Source organism: Bufo bufo, chromosome 2, assembly GCF_905171765.1.
Source record: "Bufo bufo chromosome 2, aBufBuf1.1, whole genome shotgun sequence".
In the NCBI taxonomy this organism is placed as follows: Eukaryota; Metazoa; Chordata; class Amphibia; order Anura; family Bufonidae; genus Bufo; species Bufo bufo.
In genome coordinates, this window is record NC_053390.1 from 11,677,909 (window position 1) to 11,705,310 (window position 27,402).

General features: G+C 43.6%; 1 protein-coding gene across 1 annotated transcript in view; it reads left to right on the forward strand.

The window, feature by feature from the left end:
* Positions 1 to 3,159: 3,159 nt before the first annotated feature.
* The window catches only part of LOC120992016 (zinc finger protein 585A-like), a gene marked incomplete at its 5' end in the record, with an annotated part of 326,353 nt that continues 302,110 nt past the window's right edge, over positions 3,160 to 27,402 (forward strand). Inside the window, one exon of the mRNA XM_040420780.1 lies at positions 3,160 to 3,454. Within this exon, the coding sequence (XP_040276714.1) occupies positions 3,160 to 3,454 (295 nt within the window). The remainder of the gene's footprint in view (positions 3,455 to 27,402) is intronic.

Genomic DNA, 27,402 nt, shown 5'->3' on the forward strand with positions numbered 1-27,402 from the left:
AGCACCAGCCTCTTATATCACAGGGTAAGAGCCGTCATGTGCAGTGTATACACGTGTGTGCAGTGACATGTAATGGAGGAGCACCAGCCTCTTATATCACAAGGTAAGATCCTTCATGTGCAGTGTATACACGTACGTGCAGTGACATGTAATGGAGGAGCACCAGCCTCTTATAGCGGATCCTTTTCCATTCAGAATGCATTAGGTCAAAACCGATCCGTTTTGGACCGCTTGTGAGAGCCCATGACGGTTCTCACAAACGGAAAGACAAAATGCTAGTGTGAAAGTCATTGGTGTCTCAATAAAATGTAAAAAAATTTGTAGTAAAATTCTTGTCTGACATCGGCTTTAAATTGCTAAATGTGATCCTGTTGTCCATCACTTCAGCGATTATCTGCTCATCCCCTTCAGACTGAACGTGTGACTTCTAGCAGTAATTGCATGTCCCAGAATGTTCCAGCTGCATTAGAGCGTGTTCACACAGGGCACATTTATTGTAGACATTTCCATGTATTGGGTTGTTTCTGCAGCAGGTGCATGGATTATTACAAGCCACATTCAGGGTAGCGGACAGTCACAGAAATGTCTGCGCCTGATCTGCTATGTGTGAACTTGCTGGTAGATAACCAGTGACTGATCTGTGCTGCTCTTCTAATCTGTCCAAAAAGGGGGGATTTTAAGGTTCCACATATAGAAGCAACAGGCAAGTTCTGCAGGGGCGGGGCTTACGATGCTCCATTGTGACAGAAAAGCCAACCACTGAGTGGTATAGAGGTAGACAGACTTGTGTAGCTCTGCAGCAGATCTGTCCTCCATCCCAAGCTTCTGTGATAAATGTGGAGCATCTCTAGATTTACTCTCTACGTTTTAAACAGGATTAGTAAATCTGCCCAGTTGTTTACCCAATGGTTGCAGGGTGTCCAGACCATGAGGCAGCAAAGGAGCTCCAAACCATGATGCCCCCCTTCACCAGCCCCAAACCATGATGGCCCCACTTCACCAGCTCCAACCATGATGTTTCCTCCACCAGCCCCAAATCATGATGGACCTCTTCACCAGCTCCAAATCATGATGGCCCCTTTCACCAGATCCAAACCATGATGTTCCCTCCACCAGCCCTAAACCATTAGGCCCAAATTCACCAGCTCCAACAATTATGTTTCATCCACCAGCCCCAAACCATTAGGCCTTTTTCACACTGGCCTCCCGGGTGTGCATTGCGGGAAACCCACGCAAGAAATTAAATTTAGTTTTGACTGCGATTTCGTTGCGCTGTTCAGTTTTTATCGCGCAGGTGCAATGCGTTTTGCACGCGCGTGATAAAAAACTGAATGTGGTACCCAGACCCGAAGCTGGACTTCTTCACTGAAGTTCGGGTTTGGGTTAGGTGTTCTGTAGATTATATTATTTTCCCTTATAACATGTTATAAGGGGAAATAATAGCATTCTTAATACAGAATGCTTACAAAAATGTCGATTGAAGGGTTAAAAAATAAAAAGCTGGCATTGTCTTCTTTCAGGACCTGCAAAAGGACCTTTTATCCTCATTCAGCAGGACCTGCACTGACGTCACCACGCTCATCACGTGGTGAGCGCAATTACGTTATCAAATGTCCTTTTGCAGGTCCTGAAAGAAGAAGAAAGAAGACGATGCCGGCTGCGCGATCAACAGGATGAGGTGAGTTAAAAAATTTTAACCCCTCAATCGACATTTTAGTAAGCATTCTGTATTAAGAATGCTATTATTTTCCCTTATAACCATGTTATAAGGGAAAATAATACAGTGATTAGACTTTAATGGGGTCCGGGGTCGCTCATCCCTATCATCTCCTAGCAACCATGCGTGAAAATCGCACCGCATCCGCACTTGCTTGCGGATGCTTGTGATTTTCACGCAGCCCCATTCATTTCTATGGGGCCTGCGTTGCGTGAAAAACGAAGAATATAGAACATGCTGCAATTTTCACGCAATGCTCAAGTGATGCGTGAAAATCACGGCTCATCTGCACAGTCCCATTGAAGTAAATATGGCCAGATTCAGTGCAGGTGCAATGCGTTCACCTCCCGCATTGCACCCGCGCAGAAAATTTGCCCATGTAAAAGGTGTCTTAGGCCCCACGTCACCAGCTCCAACCATGATGCTCCTTGTTTTATTCAAACTATGTCTAGTTGCTGTTGAAAGGCAAACTGTGTTGGCAGAGAGCAGGGCTCGTTTCCAGACATGGTCCGGCTTTTACATTTTTTTAGATTTGTTAAGTCATTATTTACTGTATGAAATAAAAGTCATGACCTGGTGTAAACCAGAATCCTGGACTTTGTCAGGAAGTTATAGAAGCTTTGTAAGGCTGGGATCACAAGTGCAGTTTTTTGGCCAAAGTCAGGAATGGACTTCTAATGAATGAACACTTCTCCTTCCTGCGGGATCAACTTCCAGCCGAATTGTAATGTTATAAGTTTGTCTACTCTGTAATTTGCAAAAAAAAAAAAAAAAAAAATTTAAAAGAAATTTTCATTTTCATCTTAACAGAAAGTCCCAGTAAGAAATGTGAAAATGTCATGTTACCACTAGATGAAGATATCCTGCAGCGCTCTTCAGGAGAAAACCTCATTACCCTTAATGTACATCCAGGACTTCACAGTACAGATCTGTCATATAATCCTCCTAATTATGAGGAACCTACTCCTGACCAATCACAGATTGTTACTGCAAGTACAAGTCAGAAAAGGATTAAACGGTTTCATTGTGGTAAAGAATCCACAAACAGCCCAGGACTTTCTACACACCAAACACATCACAAAGGAGAGAAAATGTATTCATGTTCAGAATGTGGAAAATGTTTCACACAGAAATCAAATCTTGTTAAACATGAGAGAATTCACACTGGGGGAAAGCCATATTCATGTTCAGAATGTGGGAAATGTTTTACAGAGAAATCCAATCTTGTTAAACATCAGAGATGTCACAAAGGAGAGAAAGCATATACATGTTCAGAATGTGAGAAATGTTTCACACGGAAATCAAATCTTGTTAGACATGAGAGATGTCACACAGGAGAGAAAGCATATTCATGTTCAGAATGTGGGAAATGTTTTAGACAAAAATCACATCTTGTTTTACATGAGAGAATTCACACAGGAGAGAAGCTATTTTCATGTTCAGAATGTGGGAAATGTTTCACACAGAAATCCAATCTTGTTATACATGAGAGAATTCACACTGGGGAAAAGCCATATTCATGTTCAGAATGTGGGAAATGTTTTACAGAGAAATCAAATCTTGTTAAACATGAAAGACGTCACACAGGAGAGAAAGCATATACATGTTCAGAATGTGGGAAATGTTTCACAAGGAAATCAAATCTTGTTAAACATGAAAGACGTCACACAGGAGAGAAACCATATTCATGTTCAGAATGTGGGAAACGTTTTTCAGATATATCAAGCCTTCTAAAACATATGAAGAATCACACATGAGAGAAGCTGTCATCAGAATGAGAATTTTTTTTTTTGTTTCTAAAGCCATAATTAGGGGTCATTAGTGAAGTCGCACTAGAGAGAAGCCATATGGCCACAATATAAGGGAACAATATATCACTGGGTCATAGACATTGTCTTCATTTCAGGTTGTATATTTGGATATAAAAGCTTAATTGATGTCACATAACGGCTTCTATAAAACATCTGATAAATCCTGTTTAGGAAGACATATAATTCTGTTCATGACTTATATTTTAAACCTTGCAGTTAACCCTTTCAGCCCCGGAGGGTTTTTTGTATTTTCGTTTTTTACTTCCTGCCTTTCCAGGACTTTTTTATTTTTATGTTTACATAGCCGTATGATCGCTTGTTTTTTGCTGGACAAGTTGCATTTTCTAACTCCACCATTTAATATTGCAAACTATGTAGTGGGGAGATGTAAAAAAATTCCATGTGGGGTGAAATTGTAAAAATAACACAGTTACGCAACAGTTTTATGTTTTGTTTTTACGGTGTTCCCTATACAGTAAAACTGACCTGTTACTTTCATTCTCCAGGTCAGTACAATTACGGTGATACCACATATGTTTAGCTTTTCTTGCATTTCAATACAGAAAAATTAAACTTTGAAAAAAAAAAGTTTTTTTCCTTTTCATCCCCATATTTTTTGAGGGATGATCTGTAGTTTTCATTCATACTATTCTGGGTTATTTTTTTTTATCACTTTTTTAAATTTATTTAATTTAATTTTACTTTATTCAATTTTTTGTGGGAGTTGAAGAGACAAAAAAATGGCTAATCAACCATTTTGACTTTTTTTTCCGTTTTTCCATTTTTCCATTTTCTATATCTGAAAAATATTTAATAATTTAAAAGTATGGGTGCTTTAGGACGTGGCGATACCCATGATGTGTATTTTTTTCATAGTTTCCATTTTTTTTATTTACATTTTGCTTCTCTCATACACCAACATTGGAGTGTATGAGAGTTACAATGTATTTCTATAAAGCCCTGCCACAGGCAGGGGCTTTATAGGAGCTAACATGCGGCAGCTTCAGTTCATTATGGAGGACTGAGGCTGCCGCACAATGCATCCGGCTCCCCTGAACCTCATGTTTGACTACAGCATCTGAAGGGTTAAAAGTCTGAGATCATTGTTACTGCCAGTCACGGACATTAGCTGCTGGTGTCTGCTGTATGAAACAGCAGGCACCTGGCAGCTATGGCGCATGCGAGAGCTTATTGTTCCTTCCGGAAATGAAGTAATACATTCTCAACCTTCCTGATCTCTTTACTCCAGGCTAAATAGATCTCAGGACATCTGGAAAGATCTCGGGAATGTAGATGATATTCAACATTTCAGTAAAGTTCATAAAAGACACTGGAAGGAGGAGACCTGATTATAGTTACCAAAGAACAATCCTTTGGAGTAATGCCTCATGCAGACGTCCGTGTCAGTTTTGGATCAGTGGTAACACGGACCGTGTTCAATCCTTGTTTTTTCCCGTGACAGATCCGTGTTGGGTCCGTGGGTCCGTATTTTGCTGTCCGTGTTGCATCTGTGTTTCACTAACACTCAACAGCTGAAAAATCATTTTCAAAGAATATCTTGTTAATGATGGTTTTCACGGACCCATAGACTATAATGGGCGTGATGGATCCATGAACACGGACAAAATAGAGCATGCATCTATGGTAAAAAAAACTGACCCACGGACCGTGCTGAAACACTGATGTGTGAATACACACATTAAAATGAATAGGGACGTGCGCTCTCCGTGGAGAACACGTACAGCACACGTCCGTGAAACACTGACGTCTGCATGAGGCTTAAGAAGGAATCTGAAGTACCGATCCACTGATGACAAGACTAGGATATCCCTGTTCTTTTGGCAGATGTCATGGCCAGATGGAAATGACCTCTTTAGGTTAGGTATTTATGTGGGCCCTCCTCCAGAGGTTCAAAGGGAGATGATCTTAAAACTTTTAGGACTAAGATAGAGTCCTATTTTGACACAGATTCAGAGTATGGAAGTTTACATCTTAGCAAAACTTTCAGGAACCTTTTCATCAAGGACTATTGTGACAAGGATAAACTTGCAGAATGGGCAATATTTTGACTTTTTAGGATGATACTCTGTTGGGCAATATAGACTCTTTTGCCTAACGTGTCCCTGTCTCCAGACTTCGGTGATCAGCTTGAATTAAGTCTATTCCGGTACCGGGAGAATGAATCAGATGAACACTGAACACGTGTCTAGTTCCAATCCATTCTGGTTTATTTCACAGTTGGCAAACAGTTATAATAGAGTGGGTTGAGCTTCCTTGACATCCAATCATATGTTAGCATTAGTTTCGACCTATGGTATGATCACACATGAGCTCTGCATTAACATAATAGATGACTCATAGTAACAGCATTTGACCAATCAGGTATACACACATAGGCCAGCAGGCACTTGAGCCAAGATGACCCTATATGGTAAGACTGTTCAAACTTACAAACCAAGGAATGTATGGGTATCTTGAAACCGCACAGGAAGTTTCTCACATTCCAGAAGGGGGAAGGGAGATATTGGAAGTGCACTGACCAAATGTAATACACGTTGCTGAAAGGACAAAATGGAGTTACTTATAGCCCATCAATCCCCTCTTAGAACCTTATATATACACCTTATACTATATGGTTCTTTCTCTGCTCTTCCTTTGTTTGCTTGTAAGCCTTTAGGTATTCCATATACCCTTCAGGAGTATAATCCTCAGGCTTTGTTGAGGTTGGGTTTACCTCTTCTACCTCTACCGGAGTATAGAGGAATGTTGAGTGTACCCCTCTTTCGGCCACATTTTTACATATGGTAAGAAGGGAGGGCACACACTGTAGACAACAGCAGAGACACACTATTGCAGTGACCACGGCAAGTGCCACTCCTACAACATATCTTATTTGACCAAAGTCAGGTATCCAGCCAAAAAGCCAATCCCACCAACCTTGGTCAACATCTTGTTTTACAGTTGCAAGAATAAGTATGTGAACCCTTTGGAATTATATGGATTTCTGCACAAATTGGTCATAAAATGTGATCTGATCTTCATCTAAGTCACAACAATAGACAATCACAGTCTGCTTAAACTAATAACACACAAAAAATTTAATGTTACAATGTTTTTATTGAACACACCATGTAAACATTTACAGTGCAGGTGTAAAAAGTATGTGAACCCTTGGATTTAATAACTGGTTGAACCTCCTTTGGCAGCAATAACTTCAACCAAACGTTTCCTATAGTTGCAGATCAGACGTGCACAACGGTCAGGAGTAATACTTAACCATTCCTCTTTACAGAACTTTTTCAGTTCAGCAATATTCTTGGGATGTCTGGTGTGAATCGCTTTCTTGAGGTCATGCCACAGCATCTCAATCGGGTTGAGGTCAGGACTCTGGCTGGGCCACTCCAGAAGGTGTATTTTCTTCTGTTTAAGCCATTCTGTTGTTGATTTACTTCTATGCTTTGGGTTGTTGTCCTGTTGGAACACCCATCTTCTGTTGAGCTTCAGCTGGTGGACAGATGGCCTTAAGTTCTCCTGCAAAATGTCTTGATAAACTTGGGAATTCATTTTTCCTTCGATGATAGCAATCCGTCCAGGCCCTGACGCAGCAAAGCAGCCCCAAACCATGATGCCCCCACCACCATACTTCACAGTTGTGATGAGGTTTTGATGTTGGTGTGCTGTGCCTCTTTTTCTCTACACATAGAGTTGTGTGTTTCTTCCAAACAACTCAACTTTGGTTTCATCTGTCCACAGAATATTTTGCCAGTACTGCTGTGGAACATTCAGGTGCTCTTGTGCAAACTGTAAACGTGCAGCACGTATCCTCCCATGAAATCCATTCTTGTTTAGTGTTTTACGTATCGTAAATTCGCTAACAGGGATGTTAGCATATGCCAGAGACTTTTGTAAGTCTTTAGCTGACACTCTAGGATTCTTCTTCACCTTATTGAGCAGTCTGCGCTGTACTCTTGCAGTCATCTTTACAGGGCGGCCACTCCTAGGGAGAGTAGCAGCAGTGCTGAACTTTCTCCATTTATAGACAATTTGTCTTACCGTGGACTGATGAACAGCAAGGCTTTTGGAGATACTTTTATAACCCTTTCCAGCTATATGCAAGTCGACAATTCTTAATCGTAGGTCTTCTGAGAGCTCTTTTGTGCGAGGCATCATTCACATCAGGCAATGCTTCTTGTGAAAAGCAAACCCAGAACTGGTGTGTGTTTTTTATAGGGCAGGGCAGCTGTAACCAACACCTCCAATCTCATCTCATTGATTGGACTCCAGTTGGCTGACACGTCACTCCAATTAGCTCTGGGAGATGTCATTAGTCTAGGGGTTCACATGCTTTTTCCACCTGCACTGTGAATGTTTACATGGTGTGTTCAATAAAAACATGGTAACATTTAATTCTTTGTGTGTTATTAGTTTACGCAGACTGTAATTGTCTATTGTTGTGAATTAGATGAAGATCAGATCACATTTTATGACCAATTTGTGCAGAAATCCATATCATTCCAGAGGGTTCACATACTTTTTCTTGCAACTGTATATGTTTTATCATCTCTTCTAATTGGCCTATTTTATCTTTTATTCCACGGGAGTGGTCTGATAAATTGAAACAACACATCCCCGCGAACGCTGAGCATCCTATACCATGTTGGAGCAATAAATAGTCAATAGTTGCCCTATTCTGCAAGATAGCCTTTTTATATGATTGTATATCCAGCAGCATATCTTGCAGAATTGCACTAGTGACATTTATCTGTTTTACCATAAAACAGGCAAGTTTTGATATTGTCCTGTGGTTATATATGGCCAAACCTGCTACTCCTATCAAAGACATCCCTAAACTCATATATTCTGATCTAGAGAGGAGATTCACATTATAATCACAATTTTCTGGTAACTGTAGGGAAGTATCTCTCGTGTGTCGTGTCTGCATTGCTGGGAATAGTGGTATCATTGCTAATGTCAACCTAGCTATTGTACAGGGTCCCTCTGTAATATTGGCCGGTATATATGTGTAACTAGTATTTCCACAGGCCAATACCCATCCTGCTGGTAGAGGTACATGTTTGTCTAGGGATGGTACTATTTTTGTAATATTACATTGCATATTTTTTCCTGATACTATCTTTTTACAACTACCTAAATCTCTATCACAAATATTTGGTTTAGTCTTATTCTGCATTTTTGCTTGTATGCAGGGAGGCAATAGTGTCTCATCACAGGTGAAATTATAACATATTTCTGCGGCTGTGACAAGACCTGTAATTATTTCTATCATATTACTTTGCAGAGTCTCATATGTAGGACAGTCATAACAAGCATGATAAGGATTTACATATCCATATTTAACATCATGATCCTCCAAATCTGTGTCATTCCATTGGGAACGTAGGAGCCCCGTCCATACATCTACTGGGGTGGGGACTGCTACCAGACATGTCTCCAAAATGTTAGATGCAGATAAAGTGGTTTGGAGACAAAAGTCAGTTAAGTTCAGAGTTTTGGCCAGGTACAGCCATAAGTTCTCCTTTGTCTTCCACAGATTGTCTCCCCCTCTGCATTCTATTTTCAGGTATATCTGTCTGTCCCACAGCCATGGGACAGTAAGTAGGAGACACAAAATTGCAATTATTAAGGCACTGCATCTCAGCCATGTCGAGGAATTTCCTGACTGCGTCATCTCGTTGGGGGTCAAGGCTGTCTGCCTCCGTTAGTACCCCTTCTGTATCTTCTTCGAGGTCAAGGCTGTCTGCCTCCGTTAGTACCTCTGGGCCTCGTTGGAGGTCAGGGCTGTCTGCCCCTGTTAGTACCTCTCTTTTCTTCACCAACTTAATCCTTGTGTCGTGGATCCATGTGGGTGACTGTTCAGTGAGGACTGCTGTTCTGGTGATCGAGACTACCTCGGTGGGTGGTCCGTAGGTGAAGCTTCCTAGTTCCTTTCCCTTCTTTAAGATCTTGATCATCACCTGGTCGCCTACCCGGAATGGATGGGTTGGTTCCTGTGAAAGAGAAGGAGACTTACAAGCAACTTTTTCTTCAGTTTTACTGAGGACTTTGATCAGATTCGTAACATATTCCTCCCTGATCAGGTCCAAGTCCCCTTCCTGCACTACCAGGGGGCGTCTTGCCCATGGTGTGGGGAAAGGCCTACCCATGAGAATTTCAAATGGTGACATCCCTAACTTCTTATTAGGCGTCATTCTAATTTCTGCAAGTATTATGGGTAGGATTTGTTTCCATTTTTCAAATGTACCAGCAGTGGCCTTCCTGAGTTTGTCTTTAACTGTCCTGTTCATTCTTTCCACAATGCCTGAGCTTTGTGGGTGGTATGGAATATGAAATTTCCATTCCACTTGTAACAGTCTAGCTACCTCCTTGTTAAGTTTTGAGGTGAAGGCCGGCCCCTGGTCTGATTCAATAACCAGAGGACAGCCCCACCTTGGGATTATTTGCTGAGTCAGAATTTTGGCTGTAGTTTTAGGATCTTCTGTCTTTGTAGGAAAGACTTCTGGCCACCTTGAGAACATGTCCACTATCATTAATGCATACTCTTGTTTCCCTTTTGTTTTAGGTATATGCGTGTAATCCACCTGCAAGTGGGTGAATGGTGTAGTGGGGTAGTCAAGGTGTTGGTGAGGTATTTTCAGTGGGTTGTTAGGGTTGTTTCTCAAGCACGTAATACATCTGTGTATGTAGTCTGTGACTAGCTGTTTACTATCAGTGATGTAAAAACTTTGGCTCAACAACATATGGGTAGTTTGTATGCTGTTGTGTCCTACCCCGTGAAAGTGTGCAATGAAGATGGATGCACTATGCTGAGGTATGCAAGGCTTCCCCTCCTTGCAGATCAATCCAGACTTTGGATTTTTCTGCAAGATTGGATAGCACCAATCCTTCTCCTCTGTTTCAGTGGCATACCTTTGTAGGTCTGTTAGCATGTGTGTCAAATCAGGTGAGGGTGGGTGTAAGACTGCCATTTCCCAATTGTCATGATTCATTCTATTTGGATTACTCTTGGCTGTGTCTCTAGCTACACTATCTGCAAATGCATTACCTCTTGAAATTCTGTCTTTTCCATTTGTGTGTGCCCTGCAATGTACTATAGCTAAATCCGAAGGCAATCTGATTGCAGCCAAGAGGTCCGTGACTAGTTGTGCATGTGAGATTCTCTTACCGTCTGCTGCAGTGAATCCTCTCCTCTGCCAAATCATTCCATGATCCCATACTACACCATGAGCATATCTGCTGTCTGTGTAAATAGTGACAGGTTTATCAGTATGCAGAATACATGTCCTAGTGAGTGCAATGAGCTCAGCTGCCTGCTGTGTTGAGTGTGGATGCCCTTGAGTAGGCCTACAACATCATGAGTGGTGTGCAAAATGGTGTAATGTCACATTGTGAAAGAATTTGCCGACTCTACCATCATAGCACAGGCTGCAAGAGAACACAGACATGCCGGCATCCCTTGAACAGGGGTGGGCATTACCTTTGAAAAAAACACACAAGGATGCAACTTGCCTCCGTTTTCTTGTGTCAGTACACCCGCCATGGTTTTACAATTTTGGCGTGCAAACATGTGGAAGGGCATATTATAGTCAGGGAGGCCCAGCCCTGGACTCGACATGAGTGAACATTTCAGATAATCAAATGCATTGTACATTTCAGAAGACCATTTAATCAAATCTGGATTTTCTTCCAGAGTGGCTTGCCTCAAAACATTGTCATAATAGGAGCAATCAGGAATCCATTGTCTACAGTAGTTTATCATACCAAGGAAAGATAACATTTCTTTATTGGTGTGCGGGGCCACCAAACCCGCAATAGACTGGACTCTTTCTGCGCTGATTCTCCTTTCACCTTTTGTGAGGACAAAGCCCAAGTATTCAACCTGCATTTTACACCATTGCATTTTCTTAAGTGTCACTTTGTGACCACATCCTGACAACCATTGTAACAGTGATAAACCATCCTGAATGCTGGCCTCCGCTGACATGCTACACAGTAACAAATCATCGACATATTCCAGCAGCACAGAACCTTGAGGGGGGGTACCATGGTTTTAACGTGGCTTGGAGGACTATGCTGTACACTACAGGTGAATCAGCATATCCCTGAGGCATTCTGCACCAGGTCAGTTGTTGTCCATCAAAGGAAAAAGCAAAAAGTAGTCTGGTTGCCTTATCAACTGGGATAGAAAAGAAAGCATTCTTCAGATCTATCACACTGAAATAGACAGCGTCTGCAGGAATTGCAGAAAGAAGTGAGGTGACATCTGGGACAATAGGAGCAATAGGCACAATGATATTATTTATTGCCCTTAAATCCTGTACAAAGCGGGTAGCACCATCTGCCTTTGTCACTGGATTCACAGGCGTGCTGTAGGGTGAAATCACCTCTTCCAGGATTCCCTTTTGTAGGAATTCTTCTATCATTGGCCTAAGTCCATCAAGTTTCTCTTTTGACAGTGGGTATTGTTTCTGATATACAGGTGTACTGCCTTCTTTGATGGTTGCTTTGTATGGTGTGCAGTCAATGAATCCCGTGTCATAGTCCCCTTTTGCCCATAATGATGGGTCTATATCCTCTAATTCTGAGTGATCTTGTAAGTTTGTAAAGATCAGAGGTGTGGGGGTTATTATGGGCAAAGCATCAGAGTATACACTGATGCCATTGTTCTCAACAGTGATTTGCAATTCTAACTTAATGAATAAGTCTCTTCCCAGAAGACTCACAGGACATTCAGGTATAATGCTAAATGCATGATCTCTAATGTATTCCCTATCAATGGTTTCTACTGGTAAGGAATCTGTTCGGTATGTCCTCGTCAGTACCCCATTTATTCCCATAGAGGGCGCACACTTCCTTAAAGGCCCTTTGTACATTGAATTGTTTAACACACTAGAAGTAGCTCCACTATCTATTAGAAACCCCACTTTTCTTCCTGCTATTCTAAGTAGAATTACTGGTGTGTCCTTCCAATGTGTTGTGACCTGTGTGAAAGTTGGGTTTTGTCCCTCCGGGCATCCTCAGTATGAGTTTTGCTGATGCCAATTTAATGGGAATCTGGGCTGACTCTGGAACTTTGTCTCTGGTTTATCGGACCTGGTTGATTATTTTGTGACTGAGTGTCAGGTTTCTGTGTGTTGTAATCTTGAATTCTCCCATCCCGTCTTGGCGCACGGCATTGACGTGCCCAATGTCCTTCCTTTCCACAGTTATAACAACAATTATTTGGCAATGAGTCCTGTCTTTCATTGTAGGTTCTGCTATTTCTACTCCTCCTCCCCCTCCCCCTCGCTCTGCTAGTATATGCGTGTGTGGGGGAAGTTGCTTTCCTAATCTCAAAGCATCCTGCTGCTTCCTTTTCAAAGAGATGTTTCTCAAACTCGCCAGTTGTATCTGAAGTCCAAGAGGACACATTTTGTTTTACAGTTAAGATCAATTTATCTGATAGATTGTTTACAAATGTGGAAATAATCAAACTATCATTGTCACGCACAGGTAGCCCCGCCTCGGTCTTCCAGCAATCAATGAATCTTTTCCAAAATTCAGTGACCGATTCAACAGATTTCTGTTTGCAGGCTACTGCTACGGGCAATGAAGATTTTTGTTTGAATACCTCATTCATATGGTCCTCCATTTCCGCCCATATCCTTTTCTGACCCTCTTCTGTGTTACATATATAATCTGGAGCATCACCGCGTTGTGCAATCATAGATATGGATTTAACCTTGTCCCAATCCCATGTTGTGTGCGTGCCTATAATACCATCCAGGATAAGCCTTAAATCTTCCTGTGTATAGTTGCGCCCTCTACAGGCCTTTTTTAGGTATGTAATAGTCCCCAGTGGGGCTATGGAAGGTTTGGGACAATACTTTATAATTTTGTTGAGATCCTCTATTTCTATGGGCTTTTTTACTAAGTGTTGTCCTACTGTCAGAAAGGGAGCGATTACTTGGACTCCCTCTTTTGATTCTTCCTTTTCTGTTTCATCTTTCATTCTACTTGTACTGCGTGTAATATAACTAGTATGCGGTGTGCCAGTATTTAGACTGCGCTCTATTATGTTTCCAAATGTTGGCGTGGGGGGTCGGTATTTTTCTTCTAGTTTTAATGGTATAACCGCTGTTACAGCATCTTCCTCAATCTGAGTCAGAACTGGGTACAGAGGTGCCGTGGGGGTGGATTTATTATAAGGTGGAGGGGATTTCTGACTTCTCTTCTTTGTGCCTACCTCCTGTTCTATTTCATGTAGAGACCTATCATTTTTGGGACTTTTTAGATTCTTATTCTTCTTGCTATTACCTGCATCATACCAGTGGGGGGCTATTTCCAGCCACTGTTCTGCTCCCCTGGACATGTACTCCATGTCCCAGGAAGGATCCGCATCGAAATGCGGCCAGGCTGTTTTATCACCTAGACATAGTCCTTTGACCATATCCATATGATAAATGCTATTATCACCGTCCCTGGGGAATGGATCTGCAGCATCCATTACCTCAGTCCAGCCTGCTAGATTATCTACCCACGGGTTGATCAGGTAATAGTTTGTTGGACTAACACGGGCTACATAGATTTTGCAAGTTTCTCCTGGTTCTGGTTTAGGGAATTTAGTTTTAGACCCTTGTCCTCCCATGTTAGTATTTATAGTTCAAAGAATAAGTGAGACAATCGCTGTCAGGACTGGCTGTACTGAACCGTGAAGGCTCCGACAAGACCTGTCAACTGATTTTCAGCTGATTCCTATCTTAATGTCTCTCTATACTCTTTGGACCCCTATCGACTATTGTTGTTTCGGACCGCCACTTGCGTTCAAATTTTCCGGGTCAACAGATTACTCTTAGACGAAAAAATGGGGCGTCTTGCGGTCCTCCACAACACAAACAATTTTACACATTAACAAATTTTACACATTAACAAATTTTTACATCAATTTGACAATAACAGTGGGATGTGACCGTACACTTACCACCCGGTCAATATCTCACACAAACAGATAATCTTATTACTTCTAAAATACTTATACTATATATATATAAGAGTTAATCCAAGCTTGTAACCTTCTGTTCCCTGAACAGATTTAGTGCACTGATATGGACTCCCTGAGTCTCTTATAATCAACTTTTAAGCTCCCTGAGCTTTTGCGTATGTCCCGGACACCGCAATCCACCGAAATCATAAATAGATGGTTCGACTTACTTGGATGAGATTTTGGTCAGTGCTCCAGGTCCAAGAGGAGGACAAGAATTGATGTCTTTCACTGTAGACCTGAAGAGGACCCTCTCAATCCCGAGACTGAGCCCCCAAAACTGTTGGCCAATATAGACTCTTTTGCCTAACATGTCCCTGTCTCCAGACTTCGGTGATCAGCTTGAATTAAGTCTATTCCGGTACCGGGAGAATGAATCAGATGAACACTGAACACGTGTCTAGTTCCAATCCATTCTGGTTTATTTCACAGTTGGCAAACAGTTATAATAGAGTGGGTTGAGCTTCCTTGACATCCAATCATATGTTAGCATTAGTTTCGACCTATGGTATGATCACACATGAGCTCTGCATTAACATAATAGATGACTCATAGTAACAGCATTTGACCAATCAGGTATACACACATAGGCCAGCAGGCACTTGAGCCAAGATGACCCTATGTGGTAAGACTGTTCAAACTTACAAACCAAGGAATGTATGGGTATCTTGAAACCGCACAGGAAGTTTCTCACATTCCAAAAGGGGGAAGGGGGAAGGGAGATATTGGAAGTGCACTGACCAAATGTAATACACGTTGCTGAAAGGACAAAATGGAGTTACTTATAGCCCATCATACTCTAAGGCCCTTTCCAAATTTGTCTTGCAGGAAGCCTAAGGCCTCTTTCACACGGGCCTTGCGGGAAAATGTGCGGGTGCGTTGCGGGAACACCCGCGATTTTTCCGCGCGGGTGCAAAACATTGTAATGCGTTTTGCACTCGCGTGAGAAAAATCGCGCTTGTTTGGTACCCAAACCCGAACTTCTTCACAGAAGTTCGGGCTTGGGATCGGTGTTCTGTAAGATTGTATTATTTCCCCTTATAACATGGTTATAAGGGAAAATAATAGCATTCTGAATACTGAATGCATAGTAAACTAGCGCTGGAGGGGTTAAAAAAATATAAAAAATAATTTAACTCACCTTAGTCCACTTGATAATGGCCCGGCATCTCTTTCTGTCTCCTTTGTTGAATAGGACCTGTGGTGAGCATTAATTACAGGAACAGGACCTTTGATGACGTCACTCCGGTCATCACATGGTACGTCACCATGGTAAAAGATCATGTAACGTGCCATGTGATGACCGGAGTGACGTCATCAAAGGTCCTGTTCCTGTAATTAATGCTCACCACAGGTCCTATTCGACAAAGGAGACAGAAGGAGATGCCGGGCTACGCGATCAAGTGGACTAAGGTGAGTTAAATTATTTTTTAATTTTTTTTTAACCCCTCCAGTGCTGTTTTACTATGCATTCTGTATTCAGAATGCTATTATTTTCCCTTATAACCATGTTATAAGGGAAAATAATAATGATCGGGTCTCCATCCCGATCGTCTCCTAGCAACCGTGCGTGAAAATCGCACCGCATCCGCACTTGCTTGCGGATGCTTGCGATTTCCACGCAACCCCATTCACTTCTAGGGGGCCTGCGTTGCGTGAAAAATGCAGAAGATAGAGCATGCTGCGATTTTCACGCAACGCACAAGTGATGCGTGAAAATCACCGCTCATGTGAACAGCCCCATAGAAATGAATGGGTCGGTATTCAGTGCGGGTGCAATGCGTTCACCTCGCATGTGTGAAAGGGGCCTAAGAGGCTGATATCTGTGGTTTAGAACTATCCACCCCTTAATAGAATTCAAGCTGAATAGATTCACTTGATCCTTGTGTAAGCCCTTTAAGTGGAGACCTGGCTACAACAAGGTCTTCTGGACTATGTCTTAGGTTGATATAGTGGCTGTGGGGTTCAGTTTCCACAGGTTCTGGCAGAGCTGAGTGCTCTAGACACACACAGTTTGCACTGGATAAGTCTTCAGATACACCCTTGACTCATTTGAATGAGTTGGGATCAAAATGAACTTTTTATGAATTGCAAACCAGAGTGTGGCAAAGGTCTTCATGATTTAAACAAAGAGGCTTCAAGATAGTTAAAGAGGCTGGTCAAACTTCAGGCTGTCAAACTGAACCTCTTCAGGTCTTGGCAGAGTTCAGGTCCTAGACACACACAAACTGCAGTGGGGGAAGTCTTCAAGTTATACTCTTGAATCACCTGATAAGTTAGGAAAAATTATCTTTTGGTAGATTAAGGTCCAAAGTGTGGTAGGATCTTCATGACTACATCAGAGAAGCCTCTAGATAGAAATCGAGGCTAGCAATCTTCAGGCTGTCAGGCTCAATCTTTCCAGATATTTGCAGAGTTGAGTGCCCTACATATCAAGGGTCTACACTGGGGGAAGTCTCAGTAACACCCTTAACTCACCAGCATGTTGGGAACCATGATCTCTCTGGCCCAAACAGTATGATGGCTGTACTGTCGTCTGGTCTAGCCTGATTTCCATCAATACCCTAATTATCATGGAAACTGGAGGAAAAATGTAGGCCAGCCTGAACCTCCAAGGAATGGACAAGGTATCTGCTGCCAAGGGATTGTCCGCCTAATAAAGGGAAAAAAGGAATGTTTCCATCTTGGCACTGAACCTGATTCTAGTGAGCAATTTGTTTTAGGATCTCTGGATTCAGAGACCATTCTCCTGGAAAGGCTAGACCTTGACTGTCGGTCAGCAACAATGTTGATGGAGCCTCAAACAGGTACAGCAGACAGATGGGTCAGGTTTCTGTCCATGTCATAACCTTTCCCACTTCTTTAAGAAGGGTTTCTGATTTGGTGCCACCTTGCTTATAATGTCTGCTCTTACACTGACAAGTTTCCTCAAGTCTGTGGGGTCAGTCAGACACGATCTTCTATAGCATTAAAGTCTTTGGGGTTTGAGGAAAGAGACTTCTCAAGGGACTCCAAGAGCCCAATGACTATATGCCCCTCTAGGTGCATTTCTCAATCTAGTTCAGAGCCATTTTTATTAGAGATGAGTGAATCAAAGCTGACAAAGTAGAATTAGATCCGAATTTCAGTCTTTTTTCGATTCGCACCGAATCCAAATTTCCTCACGCTTCGTGGTAACGAATGGCATTTTAAAATGGCTGCTGCACGTGTGAGGATATGGGGCAAGGCACTCTGGGAAGGCGGGATCACCCCAGCCCTATGATGTCACAGCCCTATAAATAGCATCAGCCATCCTGGATTATGCCATTTTCCAGTGTACTTAGTGCAGGGAAAGACGTCAGCAGGCGCGAGGGACAGTGATAGGAAAGACTTCATTGTGCTAAAAAAGCGATTTAAAAGTACAGTAAAAGATTAAACAAGGTGTAGGGAAAGGATAGGGAGGAATCATTTCACAGCATTTATGTAGAACAGGGTTCAGTAGGGGAGCTTATAGCCTGGGTAATAAGAACAATCCTATTACTCCTTGCTGCACTGACTGGGGATCTAAATAGCCATTATACAGCTCTGTAATTCCAGCAAACCGTTCTTGTTATTGGGGTGCAAGTGCTGTTTGATACAGCCATTAACAGGGTTTATTACAAGGAAATATTTCTACAGTACCTCTTATTTGCCCTTGCGCGGTGCAGTTATATGTTGTAAAACCATTTTTGCCGTGTATTATTGGCAAAAGAAAAAAATATTTGCCGTTCAGCCCTGCAGTTATATGTTGAAAAGCCTTTAGTGGCGTATATAAGTAGAAAAAGAATAATATATTTGCTGTTCATTGCTGCAGCTATATGTTGAAAAGCCTTTTAGTGGTGTATTTAAGTAGAAAAAGAAAATATATTCGCCGTTCAGCGCTGCAGTTATATGTTGAAAAACCTTTAGTGGTGTGTATAAGTGGAAAAAGAAAAATATATTCGCCGTTCAGCCCTGCAGTTATATGTTGAAAGTCCTTTAGTGGTGTATATAAGTGGAAAAAGAAAAATATATTCGCCATTCAGCGTTACACTTATATGTTGAAAAGCCTGTTTGCCGTGTATTAGTGGCAAAAGAAAAATATATTCGCCGCTCAGCGGTGCAGTTATATGTTGAAAAACCTTTAGTGACGTATTTAAGTATAAAAATAAAAATATATTTGTCATTATTAGGGTTAAGCGAACCCGAACTGTAAAGTTCGGCTTCGTACCGAACTTTAGGATTTTCAGTAAAAGTTCGAGTTCAGTGTTCGGCGATTTCTTAGCGCTTTTTGAAAGGCTGCAGAGCAGCCAATCAACAAGCGTTTAACTGTGTGCCCTTAGAAGCCATCACAGCCATGCCTACTAATGGCATGGCTGTGATTGGCCAGTGCAGCATGTGACCCAGCCTCTAAATAAGCTGGAGTCACGTAGTGCTGCACGTTACTCTGCTGTGCTTAGTGTAGGGAGAGGTTGCTGCTGCTGCTGTGAGGGAGAGAATAGGACATAATCTGTTACATAGATTTAGTTGTGTGGGTGCAGTGCACAATCTTTTTACCCTGCCCTGAGCCCAGTGACAGAGAAAAAGAACTTTTATCCGTCTGTTAGTTATGTAGTCGGCGGTGGCCATTTTATGCAAGCTCAGTGCACCAGAACTGCATCTGTGCTTTTTGTGACATTCAAATCCAAGCTTGAAATACTTTAATAATAATCTGGCTTTGAAAAAACACCCATTTTTGGCAATATCCAACATCTGTTGCCTTTGCAGGATTAGTCAGTGTGCAATTTAAAAGGACACTGACAGGCCCAATAAGCATATTTAGCTATATATATGACTGCACAGGTCTTCTAATGTGTATTAAAATCATATAAGTATACCCCCTGTCCACCTTATAAATACAGTAAACTCATGTTTTATAACCTGATAGAATCGTCTTCTTTCTGCCCAAGGGGCGGCGTTTCAGCTTCACTTGCTCCCAGCCAGCAGCCCCCAACCGCCGCTTTGAAGCGCCGCCCAGCTCATCAATATTCACTTCGCTGGGCGGCTTCTGCTGTCCCCGACGTTACGAGATCGGGCGCATGCCCAATACAAAGCTATGGGCATCGGACTCAATTTCATCTTCAGCGCATGCGCCCGGCACCCTCACTGCCCGGGATTACATCGCGCCTGCGTCCCCTCTGCTTCTTTGAGGCTGCTTCAGCCTCTGCGTTCTGCGCCTGCGCCGGGCACTCTTCAGAGCAAACACATCAGCGAAGTGAATATTGATGAGCTGGGCGGCACTTCAAAACGGTGTTTGGGGGCGGCTGGCTGGGTGCAAGTGAAGCTGAAACGCCACCCCTTGGGCAGAAAGAAGACGATTCTATCAGGTTATAAAACATGAGTTTACTGTATTTATAAGGTAGACAGGGGGTATACTTATATGATTTTAATACACATTAGAAGACCTGTGCAGTCATATATACACTGCTCAAAAAAATAAAGGGAACACTTAAACAACACAATGTAACTCCAAGTCAATCACACTTCTGTGAAATCAAACTGTCCACTTAGGAAGCAACACTGTGTGACAATCAATTTCCCATGCTGTTGTGCAAATGGGATAGACAACAGGTGGAAATTATAGGCAATTAGCAAGACACCCCCAATAAAGGAGTGGTTTTGCAGGTGGTGACCACAGATCACTTCTCAGTTCCTATGCTTCCTGGATGATGTTTTTGTCACTTTTGAATGCTGGCGGTGCTTTCACTCTAGTGGTAGCATGAGACGGAGTCTACAACCCACACAAGTGGCTCAGGTAGTGCAGCTTATCCAGGATGGCACATCAATGCGAGCTGTGGCAAGAAGGTTTGCTGTGTCTGTCAGCATAGTGTCCAGAGCATGGAGGAGCTACCAGGAGACAGACCAGTACATCAGGAGACGTGGAGGAGGCCGTAGGAGGGCAACAACCCAGCAGCAGGACCGCTACCTCCGCCTTTGTGCAAGGAGGAACAGGAGGAGCACTGCCAGAGCCCTGCAAAATGATCTCCAGCAGGCCACAAATGTGCATGTGTCTGCTCAAACAGTCAGAAACAGACTCCATGAGGGTGATATGAGGGCCCGACGTCCACAGGTGGGGGTTGTGCTTACAGCCCAACACCGTGCAGGACGTTTGGCATTTGCCAGAAAACACAAGATTGGCAAATTCGCCACTGGCGCCCTGTTCTCTTCACAGATGAAAGCAGGTTCACACTAAGCACATGTGACAGATGTGACAGAGTCTGGAGACGCCGTGGAGAACGTTCTGCTGCCTGCAACATCCTCCAGCATGACCGGTTTGCATTGGGTCAGTAATGGTGTGGGGTGGCATTTCTTTGGACGGCCGCACAGCCCTCCATGTGCTCGCCAGAGGTAGCCTCACTGCCATTAGGTACCGAGATGAGATCCTCAGACCCCTTGTGAGACCATATGCTGGTGCGGGTGGCCCTGGGTTCCTCCTAATGCAAGACAATGCTAGACCTCATGTGGCTGGAGTGTGTCAGCAGTTCCTGCAAGACAAAGGCATTGATGCTATGGACTGGCCCGCCCGTTCCCCAGACCTGAATCCAATTGAGCACATCTGGGACATCATGTCTCGCTCTATCCACCAACGTCAGGTTGCACCACAGACTGTCCAGGAGTTGGCAGATGCTTTAGTCCAGGTCTGGGAGGAGATCCCTCAGGAGACCGTCCGCCACCTCATCAGGAGCATGCACAGGCGTTGTAGGGAGGTCATACAGGCACGTGGAGGCCACACACACTACTAAGCCTCATTTTGACTTGTTTTAAGGACATTACATCAAAGTTGGATCAGCCTGTAGTGTGTTTTTCCACTTTAATTTTGAGTGTGACTCCAAATCCAGACCTCCATGGGTTAAAAAATTTGATTTCCATTTTTTAATTTTTGTGTGATTTTGTTGTCAGCACATTCAACTATGTAAAGAACAAAGTATTTCAGAAGAATATTTAATTAATTCAGATCTAGGATGTGTTATTTTTGTGTTCCCTTTATTTTTTGGAGCAGTGTATATAGCTAAATATGCTTATTGGGCCTGTCAGTGTCCCTTTAAGCTAGAAATACAGCCATATTTTATGGGTATTTAAAAACACCCTTTTTGGGCAAAATACACTATTTTACAGCCCTTGCTGCATCTGCATGTGTAACATGCAAGCGTTATATACAGCTTTAATATTCTGTTATTAAAAAAACATTTTTTTTGCAAAATACTTAATATTGCAGCCCTTGCTGCATCTGTGATTGTTAAAAACAAGTTTTAAAAACTTCAATAATTTTCTGTCTTTGAAAAAACACACATTTTGGGAAATATCCAACATCTGGTGCCTTTGCAGGATTAGTCAGTGTGCAATTTAAGTTAAAAATACAGCTATAAATTTCTGGGCAAAATATACAATTTTACAGCCCTTGCTGCATCAGCCCGTGTGAAATTCAAGGGTTATATACAGCTGTCATATTCTGCTATTAAACAAACACCCATTTTGGGCAAAAATTTTTATTTTGCAGCCTTTGCTGCATATGTCATTGTGGGATATACACTTTAGATACTGTGGTTATATTCAGTTATTTGAAAAACAGCCTTTTTGGGCAAAAAACTTTAATTGCGGCCTAGTCTGGATCTGTACGTGTGAGATACACACTTTAGATACTTTGGTTATTTTTTTCTATTAATAAAACACCCTTTTTGGGCAAAAAACTTTAATTGCAGCCTAGTCTGCATCTGTACGTGTGAGATACAAACTTTACATACTGTCGTTCTATTCTGCTACTAATTAAACACCCATTTAGGGCAAGATCAGAAATTTAAGAAATATGAGGAGAGCGTCAAATAAGGGACGTGGCCCAGGTCGTGGTGCTGCTGGTGGAGCTCCTGTTGCAGGGAGAGGACGTGGTCGATCTGTGCCAGCTACACGCACAAGTGAAACCACTTCCTCAGGTGCGAGTAGGCGACAGAACCTGCAGCGGTATTTGGTCGGGCCTAATGCGGCTCTACGAATGGTGAGGCCAGAACAAGTACAGGCGATAGTAGATTGGGTTGCTGACAGTGTGTCACACCGGTGACAGGTTTTAGAAGGTCTGAAAGAATATCTGCACATTAGTGATCTGACAGCCTCCTTTGGTTTTGGTTTCACTTTGTCTGTGTATTGCTTGTATGTCCACACCTCCTGTTCAGGTGTGGATCATGTGACCTTTACCTCCCCCTATTTAGTCTGACTTTACCCTTCTCTCCTTGCTCTGGATAGCTTCATTTGGTTTTTGGAAGAGCTGGAGTGGGGTTCTAGTTGAAGTCCTGTTCATCCATCATCCATCAGCCTCAGAAGTTAAGTGTTCAGCTTGTTGTATTTTGTATTCCCCCCCACCTTTGTTGTTTACTAGGCCTCAGCGAGACGCTGGTTCCTTCACCAGGGAAGGAGCGGGTTGTCTCTTCCCTGTCATTACCATTAGGGCATCCGAGGGCCACCAGGGTTTTCTAGGTTCCTGTGTATGGGCATCTCTACCATCGAGAGGTGCCCATACGAATAGGAGTTAGGGCCAGGAGCAGGGTATTATAGGTGGTGACCCTTTTCCTTCCCTAGCGGTGAGGCCTAGTGTCTTTTCCCTTCCTTCTTGTTGTCTTTTGGTGTTCTCCCCTACTACATCTGTGACATTATCCAGAGCCCATACCGCCATTTTTTGTTCTAATCTGTGCAGCTATGGATGCTATGACTGCACTGGTCGAACAGGGGGTCATGTAAATTATACTTTAGGCTGCGTCCATGCTCTTCTGGTGATGAGTGTCAAAGTGTGGGTATGATTATTTCATTGCTTAAAGAGGACGCCCAATCTTGGGCTTTTTCTCTGCCGACCGGATCACCGTCCCTACGGTCGATAGATTAATTTTTTATAGCCTTGGGTCTTATCTATGATGACCCGGATCGGATCTCTCAGGCCGAGACCAAGTTGCGGGGTTTGCGGCAGGGAGAACGTTCTGCAACCTATTGCTCTGAATTTAGGAGATGGGCTACGGATACAGAGTGGAACAATTCTGCTCTCCGTAGCCAATTCTGCCAGGGTCTCTCTGAGAGACTGCAGGACGCATTGGCTTTTCATGAAAATCCTGAGTCATTGGAAGCCGCTATGTCCCTTGCTGTACGTCTTGATAGACGCCTGAGGGAGAGATCTAGGGGTCCTCACCTTCAGGACGTATACTGTCCAATAAGGGTACTGCTTCCTTTGACACTTATGGTGGAGAGACACGGGTGGTTGTGCCTTGTGATGAGCCTATGCAGTTAGGAGGAGCTACTCCTGGAACTACTGGCAAATGCTTGGGTCATGTGAAAGGAGTCTGCTTTTGTTGTGGCAAGAAGGGACATTTTGTGAATATTTGTCCGTACTTGCAGCATCAAGGTATAAACAAAAATAAAAAAAAAAGTTTAATCCCCAAATTACTATTGGTAGTGTGGGTGAGGAGCAAGAAAACCTACTTTTGTCTTTTCTGGTAGTACCCGTTTTCTCCTGTCTGCCGAGGTGGCGCTAGAGTCTAAAACTGTGAAAATCAAAGCATTTATCGACAGTGGGGCAGGAGTTAACTTGATTGAGGGACAGTTTGCATGCATTCACGGGTTGACTACTAATGCATTAGAGAATAGTATTTCTGTCTTTGCAATTGACTCAGCACCTCTCGCCGAAAAATGGCTGTGGCAGGTAGTGAATGACATTCATTTAAGAGTGGGTGATTTGCATCAGGAATCTATCTCCTGTTATGTGTTGGAGGGTCTACCTGCTCCTTTGGTGTTGGGCTTACCATGGTTAAGCAAACATAACCCTAACATCGATTGGCAAGCGAGACAGATTCTCGATTGGAGTGATTTTTCCATGGACAACTGTCTTAATGCATCGTTCTCTATGGTTACCACTAAAACTGTACCCTCGTTCATTTCTGACGACAAGATACGAGTGGTTTGCACGCTGTGCAATCAGAGCCTGAAGCGAGGCATAAACGTTCTCAACCTGAGCACAACCTGCATGACCAGGCATATAAGTGCAAAGCACTAGCTGCAGTGGAGTAGACACCTCAAAAACCAAGAAAGGTCTCTGGCTCCTCCTGCTTCCTCCTCTGCTGCAGTCTCGGCCTCTTCACCCACCTCTGAAGTGACAGTGCCACCTGCCACCCCGCAAACAAAGGATGTGCCAGCAACACCACCACCTGGGTCACCAAGCATCTCCACAATTTCCCACGGAAGCGTTCAGCTCTCCACCTCCCACAGTACATCGTTCCCAGCCGCCACTACTTTTCCAGGCGAGCCATCCCATCCCTGCACAACCAAGTGGGGGACAAAATCAGGTGTGCACTGCGCAACGCCATCTGTGGCAAGGTGCACCTCACTATGGATACGTGGACCAGTAAGCACGGTCAGGGACGTTATTTCTCCATAACAGCAAACTGGATAAATGCAGTGGCAGCTGGGCCTGAGGCGGATAGCAGTTTGGCGCATGTCCTTCCACCAATGAGGATTGCAGGGCGCTTCAGTTTGCCTCCTGTTGCTTCCTCCTCCTACTCTGCTTCCTCATCCTCTACCAGCTCCTCATCCGGTCAGCGTAACACCTTCACCACAGACAGGGGTAAACGACAGCAGGCAGTTTTAAAACTTATCTGTTTGGGTGACAAACCCCACACCGCGCAGGAGCTGTGGACGGGCCTTGAACAACAGACCGAGGAGTGGTTGGTGCCAGTGAGCCTCAAGCCTGGCCTGGTAGGGTGCGATAATGGGCGAAATCTCGTAGCAGCTCTGGGACTAGCCGGTTTGACGCACATCCCTTGCCTGGTGCATATGCTGAATTTGGTGGTGCAGAGATTCCTTAAAAATTACCCTGTGTCAGAGCTGCTGCATAAAGTGTGGGCCGTCTATGCGTGGCGTTCTCACCCTGCTGCTGCTCGCCTGTCAGCGCTGCAGCGTAACTTCGGCCTTACCGCTCACCACCTCATATGCGACGTGCCCACAAGGTGGAACTCCACCTTGTACATGCTGGCCAGACTGTGCGAGCAGCAGCAGGCGATAGTGGAGTTTCAGCTGCAGCACGCATGGGTTAGTCGCTCTGCAGAACAGCACCACTTTACCACTAATGACTGGGCCTCCATTCGAGACCTGTGTTCCTTGTTGCGCTGTTTCGAGTAGTCCACCAACATGGCCAGTGCTGATAACGCCATTCTCAGCGTTACTATCCCACTTCTATGCCTCCTTGAAAAAACGCTGCTGGCGATGATGGAAGAGGATGTGGCGCAGGAGGAGGAGGAGGAGGAAGAGGGATCATTTCGTAGGGTTTCCGGCCAGTCATTCACAAGTGGCTCCGAGGGTGGGTTCCTGCACCCACAAATGCCAGGTATACAATTGTCCAGCCAGGGCAAAGTTCTGGAGGATGACGAGGTGGATGATGAGGAGATGGAGGAGGAGGAACCTTGTTCACAGCAGGGTGGCACCCAGACCAGCTCATGGCCATCGCTGGTACGTGGCTGGGGGGATACAGAGGACACAGACGATACACCTCCCACAGAGGACAGCTTTTCGTTGCCTCTGGGCAGCCTGGCACACATGATCGATTACATGCTGCAGTGTCTCCGCAACGATCGCCGAGTTGCCCACATTCTAACTTGTGTTGATTACTGGGTGGCAACCCTGCTGGATCCCTGTTACAAGGACAACGTACCGTCCTTAATTCCCTCACTGGAGCGTGATCGTAAGATGGTAGACGTGCTGCTGGTGGCATTCCCACCTGACAGTGGGGGCACAGTGGAAGCCCAAGGGGAAGGCAGAGGAAGAGGTCGCTAACGCAGCTGGAGCACCGCCAGCACCTCAGAAGGCAGGGTTAGCATGGCCGAAATGTGGAAAAGCTTTGTCAGCACACCACAACAACCAGCACCACCAGCTGATATGGAACATCTTAGCAGGAGGCAGCATTTCACCAACATGGTGGAGCAGTATGTGTGCACACGCCTACACGTACTGAATGACGGGTCTGCCCCCTTCAACTTCTGGGTCTCCAAATTGGGCACATGGCCTGAGCTTGCCCTTTACGTCTTGGAGGTGCAGCCAGTGTATTATCTGAACGTGTGTTTAGCACGGCAGGAGGCGTCATCAACAGCCAATGTGGACAAGCTCACATTTATTAAAATTAACCAGGCATGGATCCCACAGGACTTGTCCGTACCTTGTGCAGAATAGACATGTATACCGGCCTTAACCAGCCATTGTTCTACTACAGCACAATTGCTCATTCTTGTATTTTGGATATTTCACACTCTTTTGGAATGTACCCTAATTAAAAAAAAAAATTGAAACCAAAAACCAGTGTTGGCTACCTCGTCCTCCTCCAACGCTGTTTCCACCTACAACACCACTACGTCCACCGCCTTCTCAAACTCCTACTCCATATGGACCTCCACCTCATAAATCCAATTTTTTATTTTTATTTGTACGTATTTTATTTTATTTTATGTCATTTCACTAATTTGTCTGTTACATTTTCGGGTGAGATTCACCAATTCTTGGGTGTGATGTACCACTGCTATACCTAGTAGACAGGTGAAAAAAAAATCACTAATTTGTCTGTTACATTTTCAGGTGAAATTCACCAATATTTGGGTGTAATAGACCCCTGCTCTACCAAGTATACAGGTTAATAAATTTCACTAATTTTTCTGTTACGTTCTTGGGTTGACATTTTACAATTTTGGACGTGAATAAACCCCTGCTCTGCATAGGTGCAAATGGGAAGAAAAAGGAAAAAAAGGAGGAAGTTTATTCAAACACTCAAGGATTTGGGAAGGAAA